This window comes from Borostomias antarcticus (assembly GCF_949987555.1).
Source record: "Borostomias antarcticus genome assembly, chromosome: 2".
Classification (NCBI taxonomy): domain Eukaryota; kingdom Metazoa; phylum Chordata; class Actinopteri; order Stomiiformes; family Stomiidae; genus Borostomias; species Borostomias antarcticus.
Window position 1 is genome coordinate 15,107,800 of NC_140235.1, and position 23,090 is coordinate 15,130,889.

The following is a 23,090-nucleotide window of genomic DNA, read 5'->3' on the forward strand; positions in this document are numbered from 1 at the left end:
TCCCTATGTGGGTTATGTAGTTCTGGATTTTACGGTGGGTGGGGTTACCATCCCAGGGAAGGGGGTGGTAATTGTTAAAGATGAGTGCTTAGGGCTAGACCAAGCGATCCTAGGGATGAATGTCATAGCTCAATGCTGGAAGGAGGTGTTTCACGCTGTCCCACAGGCGGTCAGTTCCTTCAGTTTAGGTCAGAGTGCGGCCACCCGGCGAGAATGGCAGAAAGCTTTTGCCACATGTAAAAGGGTTGTACGGGTGCAGGGACCTGAGGGGATAGTGGGTAGTGCACGCCTAACCAAGAATGACCCTAATGAGCTACCCGCCAGCTGTGAGAAGTTACTGTGGGCTAGAGTGATCGGTGGTGATTCCCTAAGAGACTATTATGCTCTGGTTGAGGATACTGGGGAGGGAGCAGGGTGGCAAGTGGCTCGCACAGTTGTCAGGGTCCAAGGAGGGGTGTTACCCCTTCGCCTCCTAAACCTGAATCCTTTTCCACTACGGCTACCCAGACGGCGCTCCTTGGCCACAGTGACACCACTTGACCCGGCCCAGATTTGTGGTGAACGAGACCTAGTGCTGCGCCCAGGCGGCCCAGGAGAGGTGGAGGTGGCCGTGCATGCAGTTCAGCTACATCCCGAAGAACAGGGGGTGAGCAACTTTCCTCTGGTAGAAGGATTGGAACCCACACAGCAACAGAGACTCCAGGATCTCTTGTCCCAGTGGTCTAGTGTGTTTGCAGCACATGAGGAGGACTTCGGCCGGACAGATGCAGTGCTGCATCACATCCCCACAGGGACTGCCCCCCCCAGCCGTGAGCGACACAGGCCAGTTCCACCCAGTCTGTACCCCGAACTCCGGCAACTTTTGGCTGGGATGTTAGAGTCGGGGGTAGTGACCGAGAGCTCGAGCCCTTGGGCTGCGCCTGTAGTCCTTGTTAAAAAGAAAGACGGGTCATGGAGGTTTTGTGTGGACTACCGCCGGCTAAACGCCTTAACACACAAAGATGCTTACCCCCTCCCCCGCATCGAGGAATCTCTGACCACGCTGAAAGAGGCTGCCTGGTATTCTACCTTGGATCTAGCCAGCGGCTATTGGCAGGTGGGGGTTAACCCATCTGACAAGGAGAAGACCGCTTTCACTACACCTATGGGGCTGTTCGAATTTTCACGGATGCCGTTTGGATTGTGTAACGCCCCCGCCACATTCCAGCGGCTGATGCAAAAATGCCTGGGAGACAAGGTAAACGATTTTCTTTTGATATATTTGGATGATATTATTGTTTACTCGCCAGATTTTGACACTCATTTGGGCCATCTACAACAGGTGTTTGAGCGGCTGGCCAAACACGGACTCAAATTGCAACCACAGAAGTGTCACCTCCTACAGAAGGAGGTGGTGTACTTGGGACACGTGGTAAGCCAAGCAGGAGTTGCTACAGATCCTCAGAAAGTCGCTGCCGTTCAGGACTGGCCACGACCCCAGACTGTCACCCAGGTACGGTCCTTCCTTGGATTTGCAGGGTATTACAGACGTTTTATTTCTTCTTTCTCCAGGGTTGCTGCCCCCCTCCATGGCCTCTTGACTGGCACGTCAAGTTTGGGAAAAAATAGCCCGGTGTCCTGGACCCCCGACTGTGAGCGCTCCTTTGCCCAACTCAAAACAGCATTGCTAAGTGCCCCAATATTGGCGTTTGCGGATTTCACTAAACCTTTTATCCTGTATACGGACGCCAGTTTTGAGGGCCTGGGAGCAGTGCTTTCTCAAGTACAGGATGGCAGAGAGAGGGTAATTGCATATGCCAGCCGGAGCTTATCTCCCACAGAACAAAATGACCAAAACTACAGTGCCTTTAAACTGGAACTGCTTGCCTTGAAATGGGCAGTAACGGACAAGTTCAAGGACTATTTGTGGGGTGTAGAGTTTATTGTATACACGGATAACAACCCTCTGGTCCATATTGACACTGCCAAGCTGGGGGCCACCGAGCAACGCTGGGTAGCCCAGTTAGCTAGTTTTCAGTTCCAGGTGAAATACCGCCCAGGCCACTCAAATCAGAATGCAGACCTGCTTTCCAGGCTACAACGCACGGAAGCCCAGGTCTGTTTGACCCAAGAGGCCACTGTCCCGGAGCCGGTGGAGGAGAGGGAGGACCCCGACTGGAAGAAGGTCCAACTGGAGGACTCTCACATCCGAGCACTGGCTGAGAGAGTTCGCCAGGGCAGGGTACCCAGTGTGAGGGAACGACGTGAGGCCTCGCCTGAGGAGCGGCGATGGTGGAGAGAGTGGGACCGCCTGGCGATGCGAGGTGGGGTTCTCAGTCGCAAAGTGAGGGATGACCTGGAGGACACCTGGAGATGGCAAGTCCTGGTGCCACTCGCCCACACCAAACCCCTCTGGGAAAGGTATCATCTAGCTCTGGCCCACTTGAGTGCGAACCGGATCGAGGCTGCCCTGCGACGAGGGTTTTATTGGCCGGGTTTGGGAGAGGATGTGCGCTGCTGGATTGCTGAGTGTCCCCAATGTGTCCAACAGAAGCCTGGGCCAGAGGTAAGGGCACCGTTGGTGCCGATCACAACCAGCTACCCCCTCGAAATATTGGCTATTGACTATCTGTCCTTAGGTCGCCCAGGTGATGCCTACCCCTACCTGCTGGTCATGACTGATTTATTTTCCAGATTTGGCTGGGCTGTCCCCACAAAGGATCAGACTGCTGAGACAACCGTGAGGGCCCTCTGGATGGCAGTGGTACAGCACTGGGGTTTCCCCGAGCAGCTCCTGACCGACCGGGGGGCTGCATTCGAATCCACCATGGTAGCCCAGTTCTGTGAGTTATATGGGTGTACAAAGGTTCGCACTACCCCATATCACCCACAAGGAAATGGGGCGTGTGAACGTTTCAACCAGACGCTACTGTCCCTCTTGGGGTCGCTGGGGGAAGGGGAACAAAGGAGGTGGCCGGAACATCTGCCTATGCTCCTCCAGGCCTATAACAACACAGAACACAGTAGCACTGGACTAGCCCCCTTTTATGTTATGTGTGGTAGGCATGCGCGGCTACCAGTTGATATGGCCTCGGGAGCAGAGCCCCTGCGAGTACGAGCGGACCTGGAAGGATGGGTGAGGCACCACCACAGGCAACTCTGCAGAGCATACAGCCAAGTACAGTCCAAGACTCACCAACAGCAGGACAGAGACAAGTGCCGGTACGACAAACGGGCTAGAGACCTCCCTCTGGTGGCTGGGGAGAGAGTGCTTTTAAGAAACTTTAGGAGGCGAGACCAGGGGAAGTTAGCTCCCCGATGGCAAGTGAAGCCTTTTGTAGTTTTGGGACAACTCCGTCCGGGGCTGCCAGTGTTCCGCATACGTCCAGAGGGGGGAGGAGCGGAAAAGACTGTTCACCGTAATAACCTCCGTTTTTGTCCCTACCCTAGACCCACACCAGACCCGAGGGAGCCCCTGCCCAGTCAGGAGCCAGTGCCAGACCATAGAAACTATGCCTGGTATCCTCTACACCTTTCTGCTCCCCGGGTTCTGGAGGTGCCTGCTGCCCCCCTGGAGATTCAGAGAGTCGGGAGGGGAGATGAGCGGTCAGACCTTGGGGAGCAGGGAGTTCGTAGGTCTGCTAGGGAGAACAGGAGGCCCCCAGTCAGGTACCAGGACTCTGCATAGTCGGGACGACTATGGGTATGGTGGGGGGGAGTGTCATGGGGTCTGGGATTGGAGTTGGGCTGCGTCTTGGCGCACAGCTGCAGAGGGTTTGATCATTAGGTTAGAGTGCCTCCTCCTTGTTATGTGCCAGGAAAAGTTGGGGTGGGGCTGTGTCAGGGCGCGCAGCGGTAGGCAATCCCCAATCAAGTAGGAGAGGATGATTTAAAACTGTTTGGTGAAGCGCAAACGAGGAATCGTTTTTTGGACTGGGGAAGAGACGGTCGGGGACGGGAGACGTCTCGATCCCTGCACAGGACATTTTCTGTTTAGTTTTGTTTATGTTCTATTAGTTGTGTTGCGCATCGGGAGTAGGCTATTGGCTGTAGAGGGAGAGAGAGACTGATCCACTGGGACGCTACAGACTAGATCTGGCTGCAGTCGGAGTCGCCAGCTATTCTCCACCAAGACAAGACTACAACCACAGCGACGTTCCAGACCTTGAGTGGGCGTCTGAGAGGAGACCCAGGAGAAGACGGTCGATAGAGGGGAGAGCTGCTTACTAAAGGTAGAGGGGTGGTGATCCGGTTACACCCCTCTTCCAAGTTAAGTTTCCCCTACTGCAAATGCCCATGTTCCTGATTGGTGTGTCTGCCGATAACCTGTGGTTTACTGCTGAGCCTGTTCCTGAAAGCCCTTCTCTCCCCTGCCCTGTAGATCATCGCTGGACCCGGTAGGCGAGCCAGGCTGGAACTGCTCGCAGTACATCCTTAAACCGGCCACAAGAGGGTGCAGAAGAGGCGGATGAGCAGAGACTGGGTTTGGCCAATGGGGTTGTTTTTCTTTTCTTTTTTTGTGGGGATTTAAGTCTTGCAGGGGGAAGGAGTCAAGACTTTAAACTCCCCACCGTAAATATATGTTTGTCCTGTCTTAGGCCCCTTCGTGAATTCCCTCTATTTTTGAATGACTGCGACACATAGCTGTGCCCCAATAGATAGCCGATGCTCTGGGTCTGTCCCAGCCCCTCCGAGGCCCTATCTTTTCACTATCTTTTCCACTGAGTGCAGTGTTATTTTGCTTTGCAGTGCTATTCTTGAAAATCGAGTGTTTTTGCAGTGCCATACATTGTAGTGCCCCTGGGGGATTTCTCACTGTGTTAGTAGCTGCGGGTGATTGTGATGTTGAGTGCAGTGATGGGCAGCTACCATCCTATTTAGGCGGGAGGGCTGGGGCTGACTGTAGGGAGGTGAGAGGAGGAGAACGGGGTTGCAGTTGGTGGCAGGGCTGACTAATAGAAGGAAGGGAAGTGAAGGAGCTCTGCTGAGATTTTACGTATTCTAATGTATTATGATGCTCCTGTAATAAATACTATTTTTTCCAGAAATACTTTGGTCCTGGTTTTCTGTGTGGGAGGTTGGTCAGAGAGATCCAAAACCCTGTGTGGGTGGAGAAGGGTGTCCCAAACTGTGACAATGCCATCGCCTGTGAGACCAACAGCTCCAGCAGTGTTGCCATCAAGCTCTGCAGATTCTGGTATGCTGAATTTTGTGAACTACTTCATGCTGCATGTAGGGATATACTTTGAGTTGAATATCCATTATGGGACCGTACAATTACTTATAGCCACATCTGTGTTTAATATCCAGACTTCCAGAGGATGATGTGTCAGCAGTTCTCCAGCGTCATGCAGAGTCTGAGGGAGATGGCACAGACAATGATGAGGCTGGAGCAGAGGCTGGAGCAGAGACTGTCCGGCGAGTCTGCAGACAGCTATCGGGGAGCAGTACTGGATGACCTGCACCCTGCTAAAATGGAGGAGGAGCTGCTGGTCTTGGAGGAGCAGCTGAAGGACAAGGATCATCAAAGGAAGATGGTGAGTAACTTCAGGGCAGAACTTTGTTCCTTATTTTTGCAGGGAAGTGTTAAGGAAATGTAAAAGTAAATGATTGTCTTTATGTTTTGCAGACGCGATATCTGAGTTCCATTGGCGGCAAAGATCTGCCAGATGTGGTCCGGCGGGTGCTGTCAGCCATTGCCATACACAGAGTGTGGTGTGTCTACAGCGTCCATGGGAAGAGGGGGAAGAAGCCTCTGAAGAATATGACCCTCTACAATGTCATATTACGTAAGGGATTGTTCATATTTTCGCAAAATAATACATTGTCTTTGCTTCATGCCATGTGCATTGAAACCATTCCCTTTTTGGTTAAAAGGTGCAGTTATGGCCTGTAAGCCAAGCACCACTGTGACGGAGGTGTCTGCCCAGCTGCAGGAGATGCTGAAACATGCCCCTGCTCGATGCAAAAAGGTATGTGATGTCAGGCAGTTAATTGTCTCGTATCCAGTGACATGGCACGCTTCCAATGAACGTATGCGACTTGCTTTTACAGCCATTTCAGTATGTCCTTAGGCATCTGCTCCAGCCCAGCTGACCTCCCCAGCCCAGCCCCTGACCGCAGCTCCAGCCCTGACCACAGTGGAGTATTCAGATGAGGATGACCTCTTCTGCCCAGACCCTCGATTCAGATGTGGGTGACCCCCAGCCCGTCTCCCTAAACCTGCCTTTCCAGCTTGCCAGGATGGATGCCTTTTTTGTAAATAGTTTTTGTAAATTTTAACCTTTTTTTTGTGGGATACAACGGTCTGTTCCCGGTCTGCCTGCCACAGAATGCGCACTTTGTTTCATTTTTGTTTTTAGAACTTTTGCAATTGTCAGATAATGGGTTGCTAGCCAGAGCTTGTACATACTTTTTTTTGCTTTTCTGGCTATGCGTAATGTGACAGACCGTAAACCTCATCCTTGTAAATATGTATACTTTTAATTTGTAATGTACTTTGTGTAATAAAATGTTCTAAACTGTTAATGGTGTTCAGTCTTATATTGGTTTGTATCATAATGCTTGCTGCTATATCCCCATATAGCATTAATTCGTTTTTGTACTGGTAAATGCTAAATATAGCCAGTGGTACTGCAAATGCTAAATATAGCCAGTGGTACTGCAAATGCTAAATATAGCCAGTGGTCAGTAAGTGACCACATTTGCACCGTGCGAAAAAGACGTGCAGACCAAGTCATATAAATACCTGTTAATCTAGTGTCAGCCAAGTGAGTTTATAACGGAAGTTCCTGCCCACGTGATCACGTGCGTTCTTTGCACGCGGCCGCAACTTCTGAATGACGTGTCGTTCTAACGTAGCGGCTACTAATCGGCAGATCTCGCGTTTCCGTAAATGGCCGCGTAATTTCCGCACGTGGCGCAGATTAATCGTCACCTATAGCGGCCGTATGTAGAACGTTTGCGCAACCTGCGTGTGTTAGTAGGGTTGTTTTTTTTCTACTAGCTAGACTAGCTGACCTGGAAAAGCCTAAGCTGGCTAACGTTAACCGAGAACAGAACACAGCTAGCTAGCTGATTCTATGGATACTATTCTAATTTTAACACAATTATAGCGAACTAGCTAGCTATATATTAACATGTAACATGAGGCTCACCTATGGGTAATACTTCAAAGCTAACGTTAGCGAATATACATGCTAGCTAGCCCGCCCTCTCGTCGTGCAAGCCTCTGTTCTTTCGTGATGAGTTTTATGAGAATACAATGCTTTTAGTGCTTAAACACGATTTACTTGGAAAACATATATAAAGATAATGTAGCTACATTGATTTACAGTTCGCTCCTTACCTATTTCTGCCTATTTTTTCCTTAGAGCATGGGTCTGAGTCAGCCGTCGATGTCTCAGGCTCAAGGTCTCTGATGAGTCTGAGGCAAATTTGCCTGGGCTTGCCTGATGCACGCACAGTCAAACCGTCTTACTTGACACAAAATGTTACTCAATTCCAACATAATATTTGAAGTTTTTGGTTATATTCAGAGATATGAGTTCAGATATTGTTGTGTATTCAGTTGGGTTTATACTGGCAAAATTTATATATTTTCAACATATAAAATAATGTCGTACTCAAATATTTAAGTAAAACCAGAAACATGATATTGTTATGTGAAAATAATTGTATTTTTTGCATTATATTTACTAAGGACACGCATCATTTTTTACAATGTAGCTTTCTCCAGTGTCAAGTCTGCATCCAACTGTAAACTTTCAGACAATTTAGCATCTTGTATGCCCACCATGATACGGTCTCTTATTAGTTCTTCTGTCAGGGCTCCGAATTGACAGTGCTCTGCGAGTGAGTGCACCGCTGTTAAACGCCTCTATGCTCTCTCCCGGCTCCTGATTCCACCTGTTAAAGTGTGCTCTCTCAAAGATAATATTACTCTTGCTAACGCAATATGCACTGAAAGCCTCTGTGACTAACTTGTATAACTTTTTTCTGCGCATCTGTAAGCAGTAGTATATTTAGTATTTAGTATATTATGACATCTTCGGCATCATCACCAGCTGCGTACATAAACACATTCACCTGAAATTCCTCTGACTGCTTGTCCAGTCCTGATTCTGTAGCGTTCAAAATGCTTCATCCACTTTGGCCATTCGCAGGGTTGGGGAGTAACGGATTACATGTAACGCCGTTACGTAATCAGATTACAAAAAAACAGTAACTGTAATCCGTTACAGTACAATTTAAAATATGTAATCTTGATTACAGCTACATTTGCATAGTAACGGGGATTACAGGCGTGATTACAATCACCCCTCGCCTCCTCATCAGTTTTACAAAATAGCTTAAAAAAAAAAGAAAAAAATAAGTAGGCTAGTAATACCAATTGCGCGCAGCGCGCCAACAAGATTCCCACTGAAGTGCTCGTTGGACCACAGCTGCCAGACAGACAGCGAGCAGCACGGGCATCATGGCAGAAATACTGCAATGTGCATTAAAATCCTGGAAATACCAGCATTTTTTTTATTTACCTGTCACTAGGGCTGTCTTCGACTCAGGATTTTGTGATTCGACTCAGACTTGGTGTTCAAAGCGACGCGTCGAATCGTCGATGTGTTTTTTCTCTTTCTCCTGGCTATCAGAAAATCACTTGACATCAAGTTTCCGTGATTATTTTGGTTAGGCCTATATTGGTAGCCTATAGAAACAATCAATTGTTGCCAAGGCACATTTCTGAGTAGGTTAGGGTATTTGAAATCAACGAGAATGACAGTTACATAATTACAGCATTTTAAATAGCTAGAATAGCCTGGCTATCGGTTTGTGGAATAAGATGGAGGGATGCTTCATTTTGTTCAATCTTTTTCTGAACGAACTTTCGTCCATTTAGGTTATGCTTGAATAGCCTTTATTGGGCTATTTTACCTTGATTGGTGTTTATTATTTTCCGTTGAACAAAAAAGTAGAATAAAGTTTCAAAATAAATTATTAGCCTTGCTCATATTTCCGCTCTGCTAAAATCCTCTCCGCTGTGTTTGATAGCTTGTTTCAAGTGCAGCCCATCCCTCTTTCTTGCATTGTCCATAGTTTGGACCACTAATAATCGAGATAATTAATAGACAGGTTATCAATATCTTAAACATTTTGTCTTCATATCCATTTTGTGACATGTCGGGAGATTCGTTCCCCCCCATATGTCTAGGCTGAGGGGAGACCGCCGGAGTTGGGAGAGCTGTGAAACTTTCAACTCAAAATTGCAGGCTGCACAATAAAATACACCTGTTTTCTTGTTAAACATGAATCATCTAGCATTGTCCATCTACTTCGGATGCCCCCATGTTTTTATACAGTTTCACATATCCTACATTAGGGTTGGGTAATTTGACGATAGTCTCCTCAACTGCGCATTTGAATGCTTGCGCGAATCGGCTCATAGTTGGGCAGCAGTCAACAAGGAAATGTTTTGGCTGCCACTAAAGCATTTTCACAGACGTTAGAGCTCAAGCTGTCTATGGGAGACCCTATTTTTACCATTGGATATACAAGAAGATTGATTTAGGAAAGCAGTGTGATATTCCATTTGGGAAATGCACGTGATTGCTGGCGCATAGTAGGCTAGGCTAGGCTAGGCTAGGCTAGGCGCTTAGCGGAGGGGAGAGGGGCTCCCTGCCTTCTTCCCTCTGCTATCAGTCTTAACTCTTCTTTTACAGCCCAACAAATAGCTACGGTAATAGCCTAGGTCTAAAACGAATGATTGGCCTGTCCTTGATCTTAGTCCACCTCCTAGTCCTTGACAGTGGAGCAGAAATCGACTTAAAGAATCTCTGTCGACTTAAGGGTCTCCGACTGATGATTCGACGCGTCGACTTTCAGGGGGCAGCCCTACCTGTCACAGAACCACAACAATATTACAGCACAGTGTAAACTATGCCTCCCAGCCACCTGCCTCGACGGCCAAGGACTCAATGTCCAACCTGAAAAAACATTTGCCGGTAAGTTAACGTTAGCTAATGTCAAACGTTAGGGTAGCTAACGTTAACCTTACTTCCACTGACAGCTAAATTAGCTAGCAGTAGGCTTCTACAGTATAGCACTAATGTTCAACCAGAAAACCAGACCCAAGCGCCCATTCAGATTATTTTCACTCAATAGTGCCTGTCGGTATTATGGTGCGTTCGTTTGTGGTCGGAGGTGGCAAGTCGCAAGTGGCAAAATACCTACCTCCGACCTGTGTGCATTCGAGCTATAGCGAATGATACGATGATGATATGATATGATATTGACATCAGCCGGCAACTGGAGGCTGAGAAACATATCCGAATTTGCGACGAGGAAGTGCGAGTTCATGCAGTGTTTTATTTAATCATTCCTAGTAGCAAGTCGCAATTTGCCACCTCCCAGTTATAAACGAACGCACCATTATTCAAGAGCTATAACTAACTGCCTGGGAAAACTGGTCAGTGGGTGCTTTATCCATAATATATAAGGCTGTGTGTCCACTGGCAAGCTGTATAGCTGAATAGCGCCAATCACAGCTGCTTAGAATGCATTAGAGCTGGAGTTTAGTGCTGGCTCTGACGTTTACACCTAACGTTAGCTACATTAGCAACGAGTGTCGTGTTTTGCAGACTGCAATTAACTAGCCAAGGCAAGATGACACGCACCCTAACCTCTTGGCATTAACACTTGCTCTAACTGGGCGGGCGCTGGTCAACTGCTGTTTAGCTATGTTGTCAGCTCTAGAACACAGAAAAAGAATAAATAATGTAGGATTTCTGGTGAGTTCACAGTACATTTTATATCTGGTGAAATACACAGTACATTTTATTTAAAGTAATCCAAAAGTAACTGAAAGTAATCCCTTACTTTACTTTTAAATTGTTGTAATCGGATTACGTTACTGACTACAATTTAAAGTAACTTGTAACTGTAAGGGATTACTTTTTAAAAGTAACCTTCCCAACCCTGGCCATTCGTTCATGTTGGTGAAGTCGAACTTGTTCGGTGGCACTAACTGTGGCGCCATAGCTGTAGCTTCTTGTTCTTGAGACATTTTCCCTTTTTTCTTTCTGGTTCACTTCGTCACTGTTGCCGTCTTACTATTTCTCCATTGTCACTTCTGACACCATGTTAAGATAACACCTAGGCTGTGCCAGTTAACTAAATGAAGAGACACTCGGACAGACGTTGCAACATGTCTTTAGTCGTAAACGGAAGTGTCACATTACAGCAGGTCCGTGTGCAACCTTCACTATCTCAAGTATCATTCCTCATTACAGAACGCCTGACTGCTCTCAACATCATTCTACTTTCTGTTCCTCTTCAAATATTGCCGGATGTCCATCTGGAAAATATAGGCTTTGTCATCAGCGAATGATAAAACCAAATAGGCCAGAGATGGGCACATTTTAATACCATCAAACAGGTTATGCGTGCTTGCTGTTTCCAAATAAATTTCAAGCTTGTTTGATTTGACTGCAGCCATCCATGCGCCTTAAGTGCTTCTCCGTCTAGGAGCGTCATCGCCGGGCTCGCCTGTGCGCGCAGTTCTCCATGCTACACTATTTGACTACAAACTGTTCAAAAAAGAATAGATATAATCTGTAGGTCAAGAGGAACCCAATGATTTCCACATCTTGACACTTTCTTAATTTTACAGACTGCTAGATCAACAAGAAGACCAATTTAATTGAACTGTAGCGTACATGATGACGACAGGCATCTTTTCACCTCAGCACGCGTGCTGAGAGCTCACCGGCGCACCGGGGCTCGTGAGTAATCAACACACCTGTGCTCCTGCGTCTCTCCCTAGCCTCGCGTCACTAGTCTCTCCTTGGGGAGGAGAGACTGGTGTCTATTTACTTCACTGTCTTAAGCCCGCCCCTTCTTCTGGCTCGAGTCTGTAGAGCCCGCCTCCTACTTCCGCTTGCTTTATTTAAATCGATGGAAGAAAACGGACATACCTGAAGAAATATTTACGTCATGGAAGAAGTGTGGCGGATACATAATATCACACATTTGAAGCCACTGCAGCGTCTTAGCCTCCGAAATTATAGATACAATAACTGTTTTTTTTCCGGTCCAGACCGGAAAATTATGCGATGCGTCATCCTATAGGCGCTTACCCTCTAGACCGGCGAAACAACTGCGGAAGAGACAGGCCCCAGACTAGTCTCTCCCTGAGTTCTCTGGACCTGATCGCAGCAGGGCTCATGCCCTCGCCTACACGCACACTAACAACACTCCCCACACACGCACACTAACAACACTCACACACGGTCGGTAACACATCTCATATCCAGGACCAGTCATTTTAAGGACAAATTTGGACAAAATGCAGAATTTATCTTAATTACTCCGACAAACAAGGGGCAGGCCCGGCGCGTGCATTTCTGCCGCTCTAGGCGAAACACAATTATGCCGCCCCTATATTTGCGAATGCCAGCAATAATGCATGGCATAAGGAAACAACAGTAACCACACAAAGTCTAGTCTATTGCAATGCACAGTGTCAACATTATAGGGAAAAGCATGACGCGCATAATGACATGCAATAAGCGAGAATAGAATAGAATAGGTTAGAAGGGGGAGTTCTTCTTCCCACTCTCTCCACTTGTCAGCGAGACACTCCGGGATGGGGTCATCCCAGGCCTGTTCTTTGGCCCACAGCTCTCTCACCAGCATCTTGGCCCGGGTGGCATATGGGAGGATGTAACCTATAGGGTCGTATTGGCTGGCGAGGGTGCTGTAGACGCTCCTCCGTGTTATGTGTCTCATTGCTGGCAGTGTGTGTCTCGACTTCGGCGGCGTGTGTCGGTAATGCAGAGAGTCAGTCTTGAAGCACCAGACTAGGCCTAAGGTCATCTCTTGAGCCTCGACCGGTGTCTGCACCATCCATGTTTCGTTGCCCGCGGCTTTGGCTTCTGGGGGGAGGCTCCGGAGGACTCGGGGGTCACTGCTGGCTCACTGTCGGAGGTCGAACCCGCCCTTAGCCAGTGAGGTCCGCAGCTTCAGTAGGATGCTCTCCGCCTCGTCAGGAGTAGCGACGCTCTGTAGGCAGTTATCTACATAAAAACACCGCTCGACACTATGACGGACATCCTCTCCAGCGTCGGGGTCTTCGGCCACGTGCTTCTGGAGCGCAAACGTGGTGCAGCACGGATTGCATGTGGCGCCGAAGGGGAGTACCTCCCACTGGTAGATGGAGGGATGTTCGTTGTCGGGTTTCTCTCTCCATAGGAACCTCAAGAGGGGTTTATCCTCCTCCATCAGTCGGACCTGTAGAAACATCCCCTTTATGTCTCCACTGATGGCAACCTTGTCCTGGCGGAAGCGGATAAGGACACCAAGGAGGGAGGGTCCGAGAGTGGGACCAGGTAGGAGTAAGCTGTTCAGGTTCTGCTGCCCTACCTGAAAGCTGCAGTTAAAGACCACACGATTCTTTCCGTTGTGTGTGACTTTATGGTGCGGCACGTACCAGGACTCCTCAGTCTGTTCGGCTTCCCGGTCACTGATCTTCCTCACATGGCCGGCCATCAGCAGTTTCCCAATCTCCGCTCGGTAGATCACTGCTTGTTTGGGATCCTTGGCTAGGTGCCGCTCTGTGCTCTGCAGGTAGTTACCCGTGGCTTCATTGGGTGCGCGTAGAGTTGGCATGCCTTCTCGCCGTAGGAGAGGGGTCACGTATCGCTGCACTCCTTTGACCTTGAGCCTCGTGGTCTTCTGCTCAAGGAGAGCTACTGCATACTTGTCCACCTTGGACCGGACCATCTGTCGCTCGTTCTTGAACGGGAGGGTGTCCAGTTTCCGCAACCGCTCCACGTGCTGCAGGAGAGTGGAGTCTGTGTGGTTCACTTTCGCATACATACAGCGGATCGACTTAGATCGACCAGGGGGCATGGAGATAGGACCCTGGAGCGTCCACCCCAGCCGAGTCTTAATCGCTGCTGGGCATCCTCTGGGTCCGAGGTAGACCGCGCATGTAGGGACTATGAGGTCCACGTGGTCGGATCCAATGAGGAGAGTCGGAGTGACTCCACTGATGGGTGGTATGGGTAGCTGACGCAGGTGCTTGTACTTTTCCCTCAGCTGTTGGATGGGGTAGTCGTAATGGGACAGGCCAATGTTGTGGCTGGTGAAAGCATCATCGACAGCGTATCGCTAGTCGGGTCCATCAGCTGGTGAAATCGCGAACGAGACTCTTTCTCCTGTGATAGTCTTCAGGTCCCGACGGATGGTGCGTAGGGTCATCTTCTCCTCGGGCCCTCGCAAGTTTAACTGAGCCGCCGCGGAGGCGAGTAGGAGTGTCCTCTCTGATCCGTCGTCCAGTACTGCGTGGGTGTCAAGTACTTGGTCATTGTAATGTAGGAGTACCCGGACGACCTTCAGCAGTACTCTGGAACTCTCGCTCTTAGCCGGTTCGATGTAAAGGATGTCGGCCTTTGACCCGGTTGGCGGAGTGGGATTCCTCCTGTTGTAGTCATGCAGGACCTCAGGATGCGGGCCGTCACACTTACCGCACTACTTCCGGAGAGTGCAGTCCACTGCTTTATGGCGGCGCGCGCACCGAAAGCAACGCCGGTTGGCTCTGATCCACTCCTCTAGCTCGGTGGGGGTCAGCTTCTTGACTGGCTCGCACTGGGATAACCAGTGTTGGCCGTCACAGTGGGGGCAGAAAGGTTTCACCTTACCCTTAGTCTGATTGAAGCTCTTCTTCTTGGGGGCCTGCTGACCCTTGTCATGCTCCGTCTCCTCTGTCTGGTGCATCACTGTTATAGGCCGCCCTTGACCTCTGGCCTTCTTCAGTCCGTCCTTGGGGGTCGGGCCGCCCCGTGTGAGGGTGTCGATCTTCATGCTACTGACCTCTCGGGCGAGGAAGTCCGACAGGTCCAGCAGGGTCTGTTCGGGTGCGTGTGTATCATGGTGATTCCGCTGCCGCCGGAATCGTTCTTGTCGGAACTTGGGGAGTTTATCCAGGATCCGTTCCACGTTTGAATTCGCGTAGAGCTCGTATTTCCCCTGCTCCTGCTGGGATTGGAGCATCCCAACCAGGGACTGCACCTTGACTGCTAGGTCATCCAGAGCCCGGTCATCCTTGACTGGGGGGAGCCGCTCTATCTCTCGGATCTCCTGGATAATGTAGTCCCAGGTACGGCCGTAGCAGCGGTCGAGGGCCGCCAGGGCGTCAGAGTACGGGGTGGGAGAGTATGCATATGCTAGCGCAATGGAGTGCGCTAGGGCCACCTTCAGGTGTTTTAGGAGGAGGGCATACTTGTACTTCTCATCCTCCACTCCGAACATCAGGGTCTCGAAGCACATGCACAGCTCTGTGTACTGGGACCGGTCCTCTCTCGTGAAGTCCGGGAAGGATGGCTTGCCTAGGTAGGGCCCCACGTATGGCAGTGATTTGGGAGCTTGACGGGTGGAAGGCACCGATGGTGGACCTCTCGGTCCCGGGGGTGGTAGGTTCAGGTAGGTCGGTTTGTGGCTAACCTGAACTGATGGGCCTGGAGGCTAACTGATCGTCTCGACGGGGACGTGATGGTGCCCGGGGGTCAGCTGACCTCCCTCGTCCTCAGTCAGTCCCTGCAGTCGGTCGACCAGCTGTTCCATGACCTCGAGAGGCTCTTTCTTGACGTATGGTTCTGTCCCGTTCCGTCGGTCCGGAGAGGGTGCCTTAGACCCTTGGCATGATGACCTCTGGGAGGTCCGAGTGGAGTGGCGGGGGGTCAGATTCTGGAGAGCCTGGGTAATCACTTGTAGTTGCTGACGATTCCTTTCGGCCTGGAAGACTTCTCTTTCCAACCTTTCGAGTCGCTCGGCCTTCTCTCTCTCGGCTTGTAGGCGTTCTCTTTCCATCCTTTCGAGTCGCTCGGCTTTCTCTCTCTCGGCTGTAGCGGCTATCGAGGTTAGTAGTATCTCTAGCAGCCTGTCAGATCCCCTCGAGGATGTCTCTGAGATTACCGATCCGGGGCTGCCTGGACGGGGTGACATCCTGGTCTTCCTGCATGCTCCAAGTCTCTCATTGGGGCTATGACCTTCAGTGAACTCAGTCAAGTCGTGTTCAGTCAGTCCCCTAACGTGTACTGGGTCAGTAGTGTCTAGTCTAGCTAGGTTTCCTACACTACGGTATAAAGATGGAGATAACACTTGACCGACGCCGGCTGGCTTTGACTACCAGCACTGTCTCGGCGTAGCCTCCCTATGTCGAGGCTGGGAGGTAAATCTAGAACATAGCCTTCTAGATGAGGAGGGGGTCGACGTTGGCGCATAGAGCGTTCTAGAGGGGGAGACTTATCTGGCGACTTGCCATGTTGGCACTAGTCAATCCGGCTCGAAGGACCAATTGTAGCGGGGGGCTACACACCCATGGACTGTATTTTAACCTTAGTGGCACAAATTAACACTAACACACTAGCCAGACTAAAATGGTAGACTAACTAACTGGTGGCACCAACCAAATAATTGGGGAGGGGGGCAAGTCTCAAAGATATCTAATAAACATAACATTTAATAGACAACAGACAGAATATACACAAATACACAGTACATTGATTTCCCTATACCAAAATTTAATGAGTTTTAATCTAATCAGTTCCTAAACTAATGGTACCAGTTGCTCGGGTAGATGGTGGATGATGATGACAGGTGACGGCTGGGTGGAGAGGGGGAACACAGTTCAATGGGGATGGTTCTGAGGGGAAGACGCCAACGGGAAGTAGTCCTTGAATCATCAATACAGGCACGACAGGCCCAACAGTGGACGGGTGGAGATGACGAGCGTCCGTTGCTTGCCGCACCTCACTGTCCTTGGTCTTCCACTGCCCTCTGGCTTACATGCAGAGGATAGCTAGCCACGCTCTCTAGCCAAGCTAGCTCTGGTATTAAATATTAGCTAACTAGCTCTAGCCGAACTAGCGCTGGCTCCAATGTTACAGTCCCGCAGGTACAGCCTGCTAGTACTACACAGACTGAACTTAATTACTTTACTTTTATTCCCTTACAACTGTTCTCACCAGACACAATCACTCTCCGTTGCACCCACAACCGATCACAACGCTGTCTGCATGCAACCACATCGTTTTCGGGGTACGGTGGCTATATTAGTTTAAACTACACACCGTAGTCAACACATGCAAAGTTTCTTAAATGAACATACACACTAATTCTTCTTAAACGAAAACATACAAACTATGAGCTCAACAATATAAAACAATCTCAGTATAAACAATAGCTCAGTAATAGAAAATAACAAATTGGGGGACCTGGCGGGGTGGGAGTGGACTGAACTAAATATAATAATAATAATAATAATAATATAACTGACTCCTATTGAACTGAGTCTAATCTCTAATCTGGGCCTTCAGAACAATATATCGATTGACCAGTTATCAAAAATACAATCAAACAGGTTATGCTTGCTTGCTGTTTCCAAATAAATGTCAAGCTTGTTTGATTTGACATGCGCAATTTAATTACAGTCAAGCGGTTGCATGTCTTCTACGCCAGTCAGTCTTATCGAAACAAGGCTAGGCTACAGTAGCCTACCTGTAGGTTTAATTTCGAAGCGAGTAGCCAGGTAGAACGACAAACATGTCAGGAGCCTGGTTACTGTGGTTTGCTCGTTTCACAATGAAAGACATTCAGCCAAGCCTGACAGACACAAATCGATGTCCACAAATGATTTCCACATCTTGACATTTTCTTAATTTTACAGACCGCTAGATCAACAAGAAGACCAGTTTCATTGAACTGTAGCGTACATGATGACGACAGGCATTGTGGGTGGGGGACAACACGTAGGCTACACTGTGCACTTGTTTGTGAGTGAATTTAATGATTAACGTGCATTAAAGATAGGCCTACATACTTAGTCCATTTTAATTGTAGGCTATTCGTTTTATGTTATTTATTTAATTATTCATTCCATTTATTCATGGTAAATATGCTTACAAAGGCCACCGAGGGCAGCAAGCTGCTGGTTTCTGAAGCAGACTTCGCCGTGAACCCAGAGCGTCACCGCTTCCTGGAGCTCACGTTGCCGCTGACCTCAGACCAGCCGCTCTGAGGAAACTCCGCCGGACTGACGACTCTGGGGGAGAGAACAAACGTTTTTGTTAGCCGTCTGGATTGCCTCTGTCGAGGAGTGTATTTTAAATGAAAAGTGTTGCAAGTGTGGAGCTTGTCTTTTCTCAGCGCTGTTTCCGGATATCAGTCTTCTGGTTCGTCATTTGGATTTGTCCATCCCTTGGTTTTTGGATCCACGGGTTTGTTCAACAACTGAAAATCAAAATAATCTTCAAAGAATGAAAACAAACAGGTAGGCTAACGAGAGAAGAGGCAAGTCATAGCTAGAAGCTGCAACAATTAACTAATATCCTACTGCCAGGCTATCAAACGCAACGAATAGGCTAGGCTGAGTTCAGATCGTAAAGTTTAACATGTCACCTACACAACTTGTTTTTGCAAATCATTCTACATTTTCTTCATTTGAATATAGACCTATTTTATTTTACATAATAACAAAAACAAATCAAAATGTTAGGCATGGACAATGATTAGGCTACACAATCTCTCAAGTAGCCTATATAATAATAATTCTTCAAAAATGGGCCACTACACACAACATTCTTATTACACATTTCCCGATTAACATGATTTTAAGATTGGATTGAGCACTAAAGAGCACTGTATGGTTAGAATCATTACCATTCCACTAGGCTAGATGAAACATTATTACGCTAAAGATCCATTCTTCTTTCGTCTGACAATACTTTCCGTGAGCGAGTTTGGTCAACGTTGCAGTGATATATTTAGAGTTTGGCCACTGAAAGCAAAGTCAGGATTGGATTTAGGTACCTAACCTAGTCCTTGGTAGATCCAGCTGTCAGTCTCCCAGACCTCTGAACTACAGCTGTCAGTCTGTTTCCCAGACCTCTGTACTAGTCTTGTCAGTCTCCCAGACTGATGTACTAGTCTTGTCAGTCTCCCAGACCTCTGTACTAGTGTCAGTCTCCCAGACCTCTGTACTAGTCTGTCAGTTTGGCAGACCTCTGTACTAGTGTCAGGCTCCCAGACCACTGTACTAGTCTGTCAGTCTCCCAGACCTCTGTACTAGTCTGTCAGTCTCCCAGGCCTCTGTACTAGTCTTGTCAGTCTCCCAGACCTCTGTACTAGTCTGTCAGTTTTCTGTACTAGTCTTGTCAGTCTCCCAGACCTCTGTACTAGTCTGTCAGTCTCCCAGACCTCTGTACTAGTCTTGTCAGTCTCCCAGACCTCTGTACTAGTGTCAGTCTCCCAGACCTCTGTACTAGTCTGTCAGTCTGGCAGACCTCTGTACTAGTGTCAGTCTCCCAGACCTCTGTACTAGTCTGTCAGTCTGGCAGACCTCTGTACTAGTCTTGTCAGTCTCCCAGACCTCTGTACTAGTCTGTCAGTCTCCCAGACCTCTGTACTAGTCTGTCAGTCTCCCAGACCTCTGTACTAGTCTGTCCGTCTGCCAGACTTCTGAACTACAGCGGCTGTGGTTTCATTGGATGGAGGAATCCCCAGTCTGTGGCCTAAGCTAGAGATGCAAAATTCCAGGATGGAAACCTTTCCATGGGAATGAATGGGAATAAACAGATATTAACAGGAATAAATGGGAAATTAAGGGGGATTTGTGTACAGTAGTTTGCCATAAGTACATACTTAAAGGACAATGCTCGTTTTTGACAACCTGGACCTTATTTACGACATATTATAAGACGTTTGACTCACCGAGATCACTTTGGTGTAGTTCGGAGGCCTGTAGAAGAAATTTTAAATCCAGCCCGAGCCAGTATATCCATGTAATGGCGGTGGTGGGGGCACTGAGAATGCAGTTTCTAAAAAATCTATTTTCTGCCGCGAAACGGTTGTTTTCATCAATCTGTCTTGATGAATCGCTAGTTGTGCTTACATAGAGCATAACTGTTGTGGTTTTCACATGCCATGATCTTTAGAAACGTCTTTCGAAACGAAATAGCTTCCTCACTTTCTCCAGCACGCATTCGCACAGCGCGCAATCGTTGCTCCAGCATGCTGTGCGCATACGTGCTGGAGCAAGTGAGGAAGCTATTTTGTGTCTAAAGACGTTTCTAAAGATCATATTACAGAGGCCTGTGAAATACCACAACAGGCCAATGCTCTCTATGTAAGCACAACTAGCGATTCATCAAGACAGATTGATGAAAACAACCGTTTCGCGGCAGAAAATAGATTTTTAGAAACTGCATTCTCAGTGCCCCCACCACCGCCATTACATGGATATACTGGCTCGCGCTGGATTTTAAATTTCTTCTACATGCCTCCGAATTACACCAAAGTGATCTCGGTGAGTCAAACGTCTTATAATATGTCGTAAATAAGGTCCAGGTTGTCAAAAACGAGCATTGTCCTTTAAACCTACAATATGTAGGATTTTAAGCATTTACATATTTCTACATTGCTGATTGAGTAACTGGTCCTAACCCATTCCTATATTTACCAATTCAAAGGATACAGTAGTACACAATATGTAGTAAAAATATGTAGCCTATTTTCAGTGTGAGAGGGTTGGGAGCCTGGTGAACTTTGTCTGTGCCCTACCCCAAACACCTATGCCTTTAAAGGGGTAGTGTGCTCTTTTGGACATTTTGTCCTATATGTGGTCTGTCAGCCTGGTCTCACCCGGCAAACGTCAGAATTCGACATTTGTCCATCGCCTCCAAACATCATTTGTAGACCCCTGGGCCCCTGCGGCCCCCAGGACAGGCCAGGGCCCCAGGACGGGCCAGGGTCCAGGGACAGAGCGTCGTAGACAGCCCACTGGATAACACGGCTGGTCCAGGGACAGAGCGTCGTAGACAGCCCACTGGATAACACGGCTGGTCTAGGGACAGAGCGTCGTAGACAGCCCACTGGATAACACGGCTGGTCCAGGGACAGAGCGTCGTAGACAGCCCACTGGATAACACGGCTGGTCCCACACAGAGCATCAGCGAGCAGACATGGCTCCTAATTGAATTGTTTTGAAGAGAGCGGTCTGACCTCAGAGTTGATCTCTCTCCTGGCAGGCTTCTGTTTGGGTCCTTCAGGCCAAGGTTGGACCTGGTCTGACCTCAGAGTTGATCTCTCTCCTGGCAGGCTTCTGTTTGGGTCCTTCAGGCCAAGGTTGGACCTGGCCAGTGTTTGTGTAGCCTATTCCCTGTAACAGAATTTGTGTCAGATATTTTAGGTGTGGGTTTGAAGATTTGCACTGAACTACTCTTTGATGTATTGTAGGGTGGCAGACTTATGAACTTGGCTAGTAGCCATTGATCGCTGTGATGAATTTTGTTGTTCTTTACTGTAATTGAATGTCTGGACTTGTTTTGAGCTGACCCCAGCCAGAAAGCTGCTTTTATAAAACAGCCAAATTCAAGGGAATGAGTCCACAAATGAAAAAGTTATGTGCCCCACAGAAAATAATTTTAGACACTCCCAATTCTCACCACAATATCATATTATGGGGATTATGGGGCAGGACATAGCTTGGGAGGTCGGGCGGCCGGCCGGGGATCGCAAGGTCCCTGGTTCCATCCCTGCTCCCGGCAATGTGCCGAAGTGTCCTTGAGAACCCCAAAATCGCTCACGTGCAGCACAGTGGTGTAGTACCTAGTACTGTCTCTGGGCATTTCTGTACAGAGTTAGCATGTTCTCCCCGTGTTTGCAAGGGTTTCCTCCCAAAGAACCCAATAAAAAAAACATGCAGAAGAACAGATCCATAACGCTGTCCGTCCCTGATGAAGACAGACAAGAGCACTTGGCTGGTCCCTGTGGTGCGTCCCATGAACGCTGCCTACTGTCTGCTTCCGGCTGCCCTTGGGGGAAGGACGACGGGATGGGTGAAGAGCAGAGAACATTTAATCGGCGACCCCGATGCATGTGTACGTTCCTTCTTGTCGCCCATTGCACGTCTGTGTGTTGGTTGGTACTGCTGTGTGACAAATAAAGACGTCTTCTATTAGGTGTAACGAATATGAATACCTGTCTGTGTCTCGTCTCCCTCCTCTCAACAACCGTGAGTGACAAGTCATGGGATGGGGTGTTTAGGTGCCAGTGTCCATGGCAACAGTGTTAGTTAAATCTGTGTTGTGGTGTTTGTCTCTCTCTGTGACGGCCAGCTGTCCTCATGGGGCTCACTGATGACCAGACGCCGACTTACCATAGGGCTTTGTTATGTAGTTTGTGGTTTATGTCTACTTAATAAGAATTCAAATACAGAGTTGTACTTCTAGTTAATGTTTGAGTTGAGTAAGTTGAATGAAGTCTGGCTTGTCAGTCAGTGTAGAGTTGTATTGTTACCTCTAGCTGTTTACCCTAACATCTGGTTTCTTGGATGTAATACAACCAGACCTGACAGACATCACTCATTTTACAATCCATCTCTCTAAAGTTCTGAGTAGGAACTGATTTAGCATGGCTGCGTTTGAGTGGACAAATCCAATGAATGAATGCTTGTCATGTTAGCATAATGGAAATAAAAGCTTACTTTACAGATGGTGTTCAGACCCATATCACAGGGAGATATGTGTACCCTTTCTCCAGAGAGATGCTTAAGTTGTGGACAGAGGGGGTGTGGTTCCATGAGCCCTCCCCTGTGTGGCGTTATGATGGGAGACAGGTCTAATCATCTGTGATTTATAGTATCCAGCTCAACCAATGAAGAATATCAATTTAGGTTTTTGCATATATATTTTTTTAACTGCCTGAGCTGATTTCGGCTGACTAACCCAAACGATGAAGAAGAATTGCTGATGCATAGCCATGGCAACCATAAACAATGTTGAGAACATGGAGCAAAGTGAAACAATGTAATTGTAGTAGGCTACTTTGTTACTAATATTAACAACTACAGTACAACCAATCGTCCTCTCAAGTAGGCTATTACAAGAGTCGCATTGTCCCAACGCACAGCTTGACAATGCTCAACAACAGCTTGACAGAGGCTTTAGTCCCACCGTTGGTGCCTATTGGCTAATCGTTAAACCTGCGGCACTCATTGGTCAATTATTTTTTACATGGAGAGACAGTTGTTTCATGTAGCAACACCAGACCAAGAATCG

General features: G+C 48.2%; 1 protein-coding gene across 1 annotated transcript in view; it reads left to right on the top strand.

Moving 5' to 3' along the window:
* Positions 1-18,204: 18,204 nt before the first annotated feature.
* map3k22 (mitogen-activated protein kinase kinase kinase 22) overlaps positions 18,205-23,090 on the top strand; it is a 92,614-nt gene continuing 87,728 nt past the window's right edge. The window contains exon 1 of the mRNA XM_084450176.1: positions 18,205-18,304. Within this exon, the coding sequence (XP_084306302.1) occupies positions 18,291-18,304 (14 nt within the window). The 5' untranslated portion in view covers positions 18,205-18,290. The remainder of the gene's footprint in view (positions 18,305-23,090) is intronic.